General features: G+C 41.0%; 1 protein-coding gene across 1 annotated transcript; it reads left to right on the top strand.

The window, feature by feature from the left end:
* The first annotated feature begins 6,177 nt into the window (after positions 1 to 6,177).
* On the top strand, positions 6,178 to 11,893 carry dapk3 (death-associated protein kinase 3). The gene is made up of 9 exons (XM_074651778.1): positions 6,178 to 6,314; positions 7,071 to 7,161; positions 9,295 to 9,655; positions 9,972 to 10,101; positions 10,276 to 10,324; positions 10,417 to 10,443; positions 10,559 to 10,711; positions 10,823 to 10,868; positions 11,159 to 11,893. The coding sequence occupies exons 2-9, from the start codon at positions 7,100 to 7,102 to the stop codon at positions 11,687 to 11,689; spliced, it is 1,359 nt and encodes a 452-aa protein (XP_074507879.1). The 5' UTR covers positions 6,178 to 6,314; positions 7,071 to 7,099; the 3' UTR covers positions 11,690 to 11,893.
* Positions 11,894 to 12,152: the final 259 nt, after the last annotated feature.

The raw sequence follows: 12,152 nt of genomic DNA, 5'->3' as shown, positions 1-12,152 counted from the left end.
AGGAGCAGAGGAGCAGAGTACAGCAGAGACTCCGGTCCTGGAGACCGAAGCTACGGTCTCCCCTGCGTCCTCCGACAGCGGCCAACACTGTTTTGCAAGACGGGCTTCACTAGCTATAACTTTGAGGTTTTGGTGCTTCCGTGTAGTTTGTGTTGGAGTCTGATGGTACGTGTCCACAGGGAGTCTGATAGCGTAGCCACACGCAGGCGCGCATATGCGAGCGCGCATGGGAAACCGACCCGGTAGATTTATACGTGTAAGAAGTTACAAACAGTCCCTTTAAATAATCAACAATTATTTTATTCCAACAGGAGCAGTAAAGAATGCTTAGAAAAACACAACAGTATAACATGTACTCAGTGGTGGAAAGTAACTAAGTACATTTACTCAAGTACTGTACTAAAGTACAATTTTTAGGTACTTGTACTTTGCTTACTTTACGTATTTCCATGTTCTGATACTTTCTACTTCTACTCCACTACATCTCAGAGGGAAATATTGTACTTTTTACTCTACTACATTGATTTAATAACTTTAGTTACTTTACAGATTCCGATTATTAATACAAAATACAATCAACGAATAAATTATGTATTATTATAGCTTAAACTACCCAGCAGTATATAAAGTCATTAAAATGAGCTCCACCTTAACCAGCTGCAACATTAAAGTGATAAACACATTAATGCATCGATAAGTATAATCCAATAATATACATTATTGTGTATGATGTGTACTTTAATGTTTGGTACTTTAAGGCTGAAGTAGGCGAGATTGGAGCAAATATGATTGAAAAAAGTTAAAACGTAAAACTAAACTAAAACGTAGATTTATATAATTTATATAAATCTACGTTTTAGTTTAGTTTTACGGGGGCTTAACAGTTTAGATCGAAGTAATAAAGGCGTGATTAAGCGTTTAAAAGTTTGAGGACAGTTCATGATGTAAAACACAAGTTACAAATCAGATTGACTGATTTCTTGTTCAGTTTTGTATAAAATAAGCTTGTTTAGTATGTAATTTCTTCCCAACTACACACTCAAGGAGCCAACTGACCTTATCATATTTGATTCAATATGTTTGAAATGATAAATGTAGATTTTTGTTTTTTTTTGTTCTGTAATTTATATTTAATCAGGCAGTCTCATTGAGATTAAGATCTCTTTTCCAAGAGAGACCTGTGCATGGAGGACCACAAGAGTCACATAAATAGTAATAAAGCATCTAATTGATTATTAACTAATTGTACAATAAAAAAAATAGATAATTAATCATTTTCTTTACAAATGTAATTATTAATCCATATTATAAATGGACTAAATCACAAAGTAATTTATTATTTTACATTTTAATGGGCAATAAAAAGAAGAATTCTTAAAATAATTTACAAATAAAATATTAATCCATCAATAAATAGTTCAAATTAAAAAGACCATAAAACAGTCAAAAAGTACATAATTTAATAATGCAAAAAAAATAAATACATTAGAACTTTTGTGGTCCTCCGTACATGAGAACATGAAGCATTCACAAGAGAACAAGCCGCAAAACAGAAACAACACAATAAACAGGGAATTAAAAACATCAGATAATAAAGCTTTAAAATCTCAAAGGGGAATGTAAGACTCTAGTTTGAGGGAAGTTCGCAGTTCATTACTTTTAAATGGTGCACGTATTACCTGAAACCAGTTCTGCCCAAATTATAGTGCACAAATGAGGGATATGTAAGGTTAAGTAGTCACTGGATCGTGTACTATATGTAAATGAGAGAAGAGATGTGAGGTAGTTTGGAAGCTTCAACATTAGAGCTTTATACATGAAGAACATGAGATGGCTGTTTCTTCTTGACTGTAGATCATGCAAGTAGCTGTATACCAATAACAACACAACACATTCAAGTAAATAATACAATTTAGGATAGCTAATATTAAAAAAAAGTATTAGTTGATGTAGATGAAAATGTACATTTCTTCATTTTATTATCATTTGCTATTCACAAAGGATTTTCTCACTTTCTTTAATGCAGAAAGGAGTGTGTTACACTGCAGCTCCAGAACTATGTTGCACATTACAGCAAGGGAAGTCCCCGTTAAATTAGAAACCTTCAGTCGCCACATGACTTGGACTCTTGAAGTCAGACTTGAGCCAACAAGGCTGGCAAGGCTGGCACGGCTGCAACTATGCTTTCCATCCCTAACGCTGTATTTTCACTGTAATTATAGATTAGTGGGTTGCCTCCAGTATAACTGCTCATCTGCAGCTTTTTCAAACAGCAACTCTGTAGGCGCTCTGTGAATTGTCCTATACTCTGAAGGGCTGACACAAATGCTTCGAAGCTTTGAAGCTTCGACCATTCCCATGGTAATCGACCTCCAAATCAGAATTTGAGTGCTTCGTTTTTTGTTTTGTTTTTATAGAAGTATGTAATAATGTAGTATAAATTCGGTGAGAATATTTCTCACCGAAGCTTTGAAGCCCAAAAAATGGTATTCAGGACAGCCCTATTACACTGTATGTCATCAACTTACCTACTGACCTCAATTTCAGAGCCAAATATTGAACTTTTTATTCCACTACATTTATTTGACACTTATAGTTAGGCTCTACTAATTACTTTACAGATTCATATTAATAATACAAAGCATAATCAACAAATGTATTATTATGGATAAAGTTAAGACTTTATTGATCCCTTGGTGAAATTCTCAATACGCAGCAGTTTATATAGTAAAACAATCAGCTCCACCTTCAACAGCTTTAACATTAAAGTCGTACATATTAATGCATCAATAATTATAATTCAATAATATACATTTATAATATACATTCTGAAAAGGGCCTTTCTGCTTGAGTATTTTGTACTTTTTGTACTTTAAAGGGACTGTTTGTAACTTCTTACATGTATAAATCATTGCGGGTCGGTGTCCCATGCGCGCTCGCGTGTGGCTATACTGTTCAGACTGAGACTCCAACACAAACTACACGGAAGCACCAAAACCGCAAAGTTATATCTAGTGAAGCCCGTCTTGCAAAATAGTGTTGCCGCGGTCGGAGGACGCGGGGGAGACCGCAGCTTTGGTCTCCAGGACCGGAGTCTCTGCTGTACTCTGCTCCTCTGCTCCGCTGCTCCTCTGCCTGCCTGCCTTCACTCAGCTTGCTCCACTCTCACGTTCATGCGCCCACACTACACACTGCAGAAGAGTTAGTAGCTCTGAGAATATCTAGTGAATATACAGTGGACGTTTGTGCAGAAATAACTGCTGCAGCTCCTCCAGACCAACAGAGGTTTTCCGTGTCTTGTGAAGTGACGGGGCTCCGCAGCGAGAAACGTTATCGTCTCCGACCAGGGGGCCAGTGTCTCCCCTGTTCGCTCCGGCCGCGGTCGGGAGGCTGAAGCAGGAAAAGCCAACACTAGGATCAGCAGTGATTCATTGAGAGACCTTCGTCTGGTCAGCTAACATTACTGCCAAGCAGGTGAATAGAGTGATATTGGGGTTTTAGCTGATGTGTGATGCCTCACTGTTTTGACGGATGCTCGCTCACATTCAGGTAGCACGGGCAAGCACGAGCAACAGGACACTGACTTTCGTTGACTTAACAGCCACAGGTGTCGCTGTTACAACCAATTTCTGATTCTTACAAACAGTCCCTTTAACTATATTTTGAGCCTAATTCTTTTGCACTTTTACTGAAGTTAAATTTTGAATGCAGGACTTTTGTAACAGAGTATTTCTACACTTTGGTATTGCTACTTTTACTTAAGTAAAATATGAGTGCTTCTTCCACCACTGTTTAACAGTACACTTCAGCTGTTTGAGAATTGAACTGACGAAACATATTGCTAAATAGTAATAGCCGACATTTTGTGTTAGTAATATGATAAATTGTGTTAAAAAAAACAACTTTTCCTCGAGGATTATTCAGTTATTCATCAAAGTTTAAGTTGGATACTGCATGTTCTTGTGATTTATGTAAAATGTATGTTTTTGATATCCATGGGACATTGAAAAGCTGTTCTAATTGGCCTACATCATTTTAACCATAGACCAATTTGTAACTATGGCAACCAGTTTTATTTGTTTTCTCGTAGTCTGAATTCCCTCAGTCCCTCTTTAATCATGTCTGTTGCATGCTCTAACTTGTTATTCGTTGACGTACTGCAGCGACTTGATTCACTCAGCATGATGTCATTCCATATGTCCTTCCGTCTGCCATGTATTCACCTGCATCAAGTGACTCATCAACACCGGAACTACAGCCATTTCTGCCTTCAGAATAAAAGGGTATATTTTGGTGTGTGCAGGGCCAGTTTAAGGCATAGGCCATATAGGCGGTCTCATAGGGCGACACCGTCTGGGGTGCGCTGGTCGCCCTCTAAAAAAAATTAAATTTTTTTTTTTTAAAAGTGCAGTTGGACGCCCTTCCTCATTTTCTGCATTGAGTTAACAAATGCACAAATAAAGAAAGAAAGAAAGGAATACAATTTTCACTCCTGTATCTCTCGTTGTAGTGAAACTGATTAAACACTTTTAAGCCAACAATATCAGGGACCATTTGTTTATTTATATTATAATAAATACAGTTATTTATGAAAATAAAAATCTTAATTTTTGTCTTAAAATCATTATGTCTGATGTGTTGCGGTTTACGAGGCTAGGGCTAGTGTTCGGGGGGGTTGAACCTTGTCTTCTTCAAATCTGAATTTCGTCTAGGGCAGCAAAAGGGCTAGAGCCGGCCCTGTGTGTGTGTGTGTGTGTGTGTGTGTGTGTGTGTGTGTGTGTGTTTGTGTTTGTGTGTGTGTGTATGTGTACGTGTGTGTGTAGTATACTCTACTTTGCAGTTCCACTCTGATTCTAAAAAAACAGTGAACACCTGTTTTCTATACCAGAAGACAACAACACCTTTTCCTGCATGGTTGAAACACTGAACTTCATACACTGTTACGAGCAAGGGAAGAGACTGGCTGATATTTTTCCTCACTTGTCTTGAGTGTAAATATTTGTGTGGTCAGAAAATACACAACTTCTGGGGCGCCCCGGTAGCCTTCCTGGTAAAGCGGGTGCCCCGTAGATCAAGGCTGAGCCCTTACCGCAGCGGCCCGGGATTCGAGTCTGACTTGTGGCCATTTGCTGCATGTCATTCCCTCTCTCTCCCCCTTTCACAACTATAACTGTCACTATCATTTAAAGGCATAAAAGCCCCCAAAATAATCTTTAAAAAAAAGAAAATACACAACTTCTCGAAGGAAGGTTTGGATGCTACGTGTGGTGTACAAGAACACATATTGTTCCACTTTAAAGGGACTGTTTGTAACTTCTTACACGTATAAATCAATCCGGGTCGGTGTCCCATGCGCGCTCGCGTTTGGCTACGCTGTTCAGACTCAGACTCAGACTCCAACACAAACTACACGGAAGCTCCAAAACCTCAAAGTTCTATCTAGTGAAGCCCGTCTTGCAAAACAGTGTTGGCCGTGACCGGAGGACGCGGGGGAGACCGTAGCTTTGGTCTCCAGGACCGGAGTCTCTGCTGTACTCTACTCCTCGGTCTGCTTGCCTTCACTCACACACTGCACACGTTCTTGCTCTTTCGCTCCACCTCACGTGCATGCGCGCACACTACACACTGCAGAAGAGTTAGTTTAGCTCTGAGAATATCTAGTGAATGTACAGTGGACGTTTGTGCAGAAATAAATGCGAGGGGACGCGACGCTTCCCAACATTGGACGCTTGGTGGGCTGCCCTAGAAACAAGGCACTCGGCTCCTGATTGGACGAACGCTTTCCCGCTGTTGGCTGCTGCTCTCAAACCGGAACCAGTATGGAGGCTCGTTTGGAAACTTTCTTCTCTTATTTCACGTAAATAGTTCACTGAAATGTGTTTCTGAAAACATTTGAGGCGAGAAATAACCCATGCAGTTGCCGAATCTGTCTTTATTTTGGCTCGACAACGTTTAGTTTAAAAGATTATCGGGAGTTTCGAGAGGCGGCGAGTCGCGTCGGACGCCCGTGATTTGCATAAAGTAGCCAGGACCTCAACTTCATGCAAATGAGGAGCGGGCTTCCTGCACGCCTAGTCTCTCGAATCGCGACGCCACGCTACCGGAATGCATTGCGCGGCTTCTTGCATAGACAATGAATGGGGAGCGTGGAAAACACGGAGCCTGTGGACACGTACCGTTACTGTTCATGAAGGCTTTTATTTTGAAGTAGCAGAGCGGAAGTCCTGTGTGTCACTGTGTTTATCTCTCCGGCTTCACTCTCTTCAGTCACACAACTACTCTGAGGAGGAATGCAGCTCTCCTAGACAAACACTGTAAGTATACTTTAAACAGCACTGCTTTCACGTTTTACTTGGTTAAATATGTGCTTTGCTGCCCGTGTTTCAGTGTTATTAATCTACTAAACACTAGTTAGAAACAGAGAGAGAGAGCTGGTGTTTTTACAGTAACGTTAACGATTGCTAGCTAGTTAACCAGCTCAGCTAGCTCTCTTCCGTCGCTGCTATTACCTTTATTTATCCTTTTAAATGTGTTTGTATTCCTTTATTTAATAGGTTGTATGTGTGGCACGAGTTTCTTTTTGTTTTTGTAGCTATAAGCTCGACATTAGAGCCTAGAGTCGCTATTCAGCATCTTTTACAGTCACCAGTGAGCCACTAGAAGCTATAGTGTGAAATAGTAGTGTTGTTTTTAATAGGCCAGACACTTTAAACAAGTTTCACATGAGGAAAACAGCCAAATCCTCTTGGTAGTGTGTCTAGATCCCAGTCCCTTTACTTGAGTCAGAGCTGGCTGGTCCAGGCAGGAGATGATGTCAGTAGGACTGGTATGCAGAGGGCTGACATCAGCCAGAAAGGCTCTCTGATAAACTAAAGCTGTGTTGACTCCCAAATAAGGAGGAAAGAAGGAGCCCAGGTACTCAGAGGTGAATACTATGTTACTGGAATAACTAAGACTTCGATCACAGTTTAGATCTACTAACATGGCATTGTTTTTGGCCACTGTGCTGTCTGTCATGTCCATACCAACCTCTGCCAGTATTTATTGATCTATTATCTTTTCCACTACAGTGAATCTCAAGGCATCATCATTCCACACCATGGCTGGCTTCAGGCAGGAGGATGTTGAGCTGTATTATGAGATGGAAGAGGAGCTGGGCAGGTAAAGTTCTGCACATTTTATTGTCTTTTTTCTTCTCTGGTTAAACTTACTGTATCTGGAAAACATCTGTCCACTACTGTAGTCGGTGTTACAAAAGACACTGTTCAGTGAACAGTAGTAGTGAAGTCAATATTTCACTTCACATGCCTCGCCATGAGTCCTGTAAAGTATAACTATAATCATCTTTTCATGACCACTGTCTTTTAACTGATTTTAAATGTGGAAACTAGGTTAGATCATCAGAATTTCGTATGACTTGAACTTGTGACTTGCTTGACCTGAGCAGTGACTTGACTTGTGACTTGCTTGACTTACAGCAGTGACTCGACTTGACTTGCTTGATTCTCACCACAGTGACTTGGGACCTGCTTGAGACTTGAAGGTTAAGACTTGAGACTTGCTCTTGACTTGCACATGTGGGACTTACTCCCATCTCTGCTGTTCACACTTAGCATGTGTTGTGGGTGTCCCAGTTGTTGGAAGACAGCTGAGTGCGCTCAAAACACATTTATGATGCTTTATTATCTATTAATTTATGCCGCATTTGAAGGACATCAGAGTTTCATGTAGTGTTGTTTGAATACAAATGCCTGGTGGTGTTGAAAAACTGAGTAATTAGTTGTTAGTAGTTGCATAGCAGGACAGTTAATTACCAGGCAGCTGCATCAGTCCTGTTTTCAAGCTGTATGGCTGAGCACAACTGTGTTTTTCTGATTACCTGTGCTTTTAGTTTTTGTGTAAAGTGTAATCAAATCACACATCACTTAAGATGTGTTCCAGATGCATTTTGATGCCAGATATGAGCTACACAATATCTAAAACTTAAGATCTGATGAAGGCTGTCAGCATAGCAGCATATTAAATATCCTTTAATATCCCTTTTAAACTGTGCCTGATAGTTTGTGACTGAGTCATCAAGTTTTAATAGTTTAAACTCCACTTTCTACCCGAGCTACTTTTTTCTGCAGTAATGCAGCAAAACTTTGACGTCATTGCCTCTCAATGTGCCATTCCCCCTCTGCTGTGGTGTAGAGTCTCTATAGGAGAGGGCTGTGTGTGTGTGTGCGTGTGTGTGCTGAGCTAGTAAGGTATGCAGATATTAAATTCTCTGCCAAGCCATGCTTTATGAAATGCTTTCTCCTCACCTGCACAATAGTCTTATTGTTCTAGTCAGTATTCATTATATCCATTTCCTTTTAAACCAGATTCTATAAAACAAAACTATAGATTACATATATTTCTTTATTTACAATGGTAAAGACTGTGTATGTTGCACATGTACTGTTTCAGCATCCCATACGTTTTTAAGCTCATCTACTGACTACTTAGACAACCAACAATCATTTTCATTCCTGTTATTTTATCAATCCATTACTTAGTCTAGTGTTTCCCAACCTAGGGTTTTGAATTCCCCAATGGGCCCCCAAGATAAATCTGAGAGGTCACAAGGTCACTTCAAAAATCTCCTCACTACCAAGTCCTTTATTTCTACAACCTTGAGTCCTTAAAGTTTAAGTTAAAGTCTGCCAGTGCAGTGAGAATACTTCTACCAGGTATTTTCATTTTCATAATTTTTCATCATTCTTGTGCACCGATGTGCCTTCTTCTTCTTTCTTCTTATTAAAGATACAGACTCTCATTTCTGGACAAGTCTTAAAACAAATTGAAATGTTTTCACTATACTGGCCGATTTTTCACTAGTTCTAAGAAAGTTAGGTTTATATGATTCAGTTAAGGACAAAATTACTTGATGAGGGGTTTTCTTGTGAAAAACAGGATACTTTCACCTCTTCAGGTTTTTTAAAATCCCTCATCTTTTTGGTTGAACTACATGTCCACATTGAGGCTGTAATCTGTGATGAGGGGTAGAAATTGCCTCATTTGACACAAACCAAAAAAGTTGGGAAGCATTGACTTAGTCTATAACATGTTGAAAATAGTGATCACTGTCCATCGCAAGTTATCATTTCCCAAAGTGGGTCTTGATATAGCTTATGTACTAGGTCCAGCAGCCAAGAAGTCAATCCTTTATAACAACATGAAGCTGGAAAAAAACAAAAAGGCAAACAGGTCTATATTATCCTTATTTATTTGTATTATTTTTTACAACCCTGTATTCTCTCCTCCCTGCAGCGGACAGTTTGCCATCGTTCGTAAGTGTAAGGAGAAGAGCACAAGTGTTGAGTACGCAGCCAAGTTCATCAAAAAGCGGCGACTGTCGTCCAGCCGGCGGGGGGTGAGCCGCGAGGAGATCGAGCGTGAGGTCAACATCCTGCGGGAGATCCAACACAGCAACATCATCACCCTGCACGACATCTTTGAAAACAAGACAGATGTGATCCTGATCCTGGAGCTGGTGTCCGGAGGAGAGCTCTTTGACTTCCTGGCTGAGAAGGAATCACTGACTGAGGAGGAGGCCACCCAGTTTCTCAAGCAGATCCTGGACGGCGTTCAGTATCTCCACTCCAAACGCATCGCTCACTTTGACCTCAAGGTCAGTGCTCTGTGTGTTTAAGACCGCTTGTTTTTTAGACTCTGGGCCGGCAGTCGTAGTTGACGTGTTAGTGAGGATTCCTTTTAAGGTAGAAGAAGAACTTTATGTTGTATTTTAAGGATCTTGCACTTATGTGTGCGGAGAGATTTTTCCATGTGAACCGTGGGCTTGTTGTACCGTTGCACCACTAGATGAGATAGCTAGAGACTAATATTATCATGACAGAGGATCTTAGAAAGTTGTCTTAATGTAAATGTACAGTTATAGCTTAGCTCGTTCTCTCACTAATGTTCAGCAATGTCGTTTTCTCTTTCAGCCTGAGAATATCATGCTGCTGGACAAGAACGTCCCCAACCCCAGGATCAAGCTGATTGATTTTGGGATTGCTCATCAGATTAAAGCAGGAAATGAGTTCAAGAACATTTTTGGAACACCGGAGTTTGTTGGTGAGTCCATGTTTCCTCTTCCCGAATATCCATTTCACAAATACAGTAAAAACGTTCCACTTTAAAAATCAGTTCTTGTGCTAGTCTGTTCCCACGCTGGCAAGTAAGTTGTAGTGCGTTTCAGATCTCCACATCTGGTTTGAATTAAACCGTTCATCCCTCTGTGCTTTACAGCTCCAGAAATAGTCAACTATGAGCCACTTGGACTGGAGGCGGACATGTGGTAAGATGTCAACATGTTGTTTTCCCCTCTGAAGCTGTATACCGTCTCGGGTGACAGTTTTCATTCATGTTTGGTTCTTCTCTTCTCTGCAGGAGCATCGGAGTCATCACATACATCCTGTGAGTAATGTTTCACATCGCAACTTGTTGTTGACATTTGTAGAAACACAAATCACTTCACTCCTCATCCATGTTGGTTTTTATAAAGCAAATCCCTTTATCTGTGTTCCTGCAGGTTGAGCGGTGCGTCTCCATTTCTGGGCGAGACCAAGCAGGAGACCCTGACGAACATCTCAGCCGTCAACTACGACTTTGATGAGGAGTATTTCAGCAACACCAGTGAGCTGGCCAAGGACTTCATAAGACGTCTGCTGGTCAAGGATCCCAAGTACGAACTCTTTCAGATTTAATGCCAAAAGTAAAGAAGAGAAATTTTCTGAAGACGTATGAAAGTTTCTACTGTGTCATTTTCTCACCGGTGAATTATTTTCTTTTTCAGGAAGAGAATGACGATTGATGACAGTATGGAACACCCCTGGATTAAGGTGGGTGTTTTATTTAGCATTTATATCTGGTGATGTGATGTAACATTCACAATGTGAGGTCTATTCATATTAAGAAACTTGTTTAATACATTTTTTCCATTTTAAGAAATATTTTCAAGGTCAGACACATCTTTAATAAAGAAAATTTAAGAAACCCTTATCAGAAATGTTTGTTTATGTATAAAAAAAAGACTATCTGCTGATATATCAACTGTTTTTTAAGCTCTCAAATATCATTTGTTATCAAATTGCCATCCTTATTTCAGATCTTTATGTTTTTCCCTCTGCAGGTTATTAAGAGGCGAAATGTCCGCCAGGAGGAGAGAGACCACAAGACTGAGCGCCGACGCCTGAAGACCACTCGTCTGAAGGAGTACACCATCAAGTCCCACTCCAGCATGCCTCCCAACAACACTTATGTCAACTTCGAGCGCTTCTCCCAGGTCCTCGAGGAGATTGCGGCGGCGGAGGAAGGCCTGAGGGACCTGGAGCGCAACCAGCGCTCGTGCCGGGATGACGTGGCGGCGCTGCTGTCCATATACGAGGAGAAGGAGGGCTGGTACAAGGAGGAGAACCAGAGCATCTCCAGCGACCTGAGCCACATCCGCCAAGAGCTGCAGCGCACTCAAGCGCAGCGCAAGAAGAGCCAGGAGGAGACCCGGCTCACCATGCAGGCCGCCAACATCCTCAAACGCAAGTACGGGCGCCTGGAAAACCGCTATGAGGTCCTGGCTGAGCAGGTGGCCTCTGAGGTCCGCTGGGTGGAGGAGCTGGTCAAGTCCATATCTGCAGAGAAGGACGTCCTCGGCAGCATGGCCTGAGCCGGGCCGACGTCCAACAATGACACTTAGATTCTTAAGTATCCTCCTGCCTGTCCTCCCTGTACGTGTCCCACACGGTGCAGTCTGCGCGGGTCAGTCGTCATCATAAGCTACGCTGCTGCTGCTGCCCATCGGGAAAACGTTCCACCCTTTTTTATGTCACCAGCAAGAAGCAGAGAGGTAATATGTTGAACCCATTCCCCCATGAAAACACTCATTCCTGTGTTTTATAAGTTAATTTATAATTTTAGGGATTTTTTACGTACTGTACTTTGACAAAACAATTTGCAACAATATTAGCTTTTTTTCAGCAATTTTTCTTAACCTGGTTATCTTTTTAGAAACGTAATACCATCTGAATGTCCTAGTGCTGTAAAAGCCGGAGATGTCTGCTCATTTGCTCTTGCCTCAGGTTATTGGCCAGTTACAGACGTAGGCAAAGTTGTTGGTAACGTTCCGTTAA

Source organism: Sebastes fasciatus, chromosome 11, assembly GCF_043250625.1.
Source record: "Sebastes fasciatus isolate fSebFas1 chromosome 11, fSebFas1.pri, whole genome shotgun sequence".
In the NCBI taxonomy this organism is placed as follows: domain Eukaryota; kingdom Metazoa; phylum Chordata; class Actinopteri; order Perciformes; family Sebastidae; genus Sebastes; species Sebastes fasciatus.
The sequence above is the reverse complement of the archived record's forward strand: the minus strand, read 5'-3'. Positions and strand labels throughout refer to the sequence as shown.

Coding starts and splice junctions, on each gene's coding strand:
- dapk3 (XM_074651778.1), top strand. CDS start 7,100: ATGGCTGGCTTCAGGCAGGAGGATGTTGAGCTGTATTATGAGATGGAA. Junction 7,162..9,294: donor ATGGAAGAGGAGCTGGGCAG/GTAAAGTTCTGC, acceptor TCCTCCCTGCAG/CGGACAGTTTGCCATCGTTC. Junction 10,444..10,558: donor GGAGTCATCACATACATCCT/GTGAGTAATGTT, acceptor GTGTTCCTGCAG/GTTGAGCGGTGCGTCTCCAT.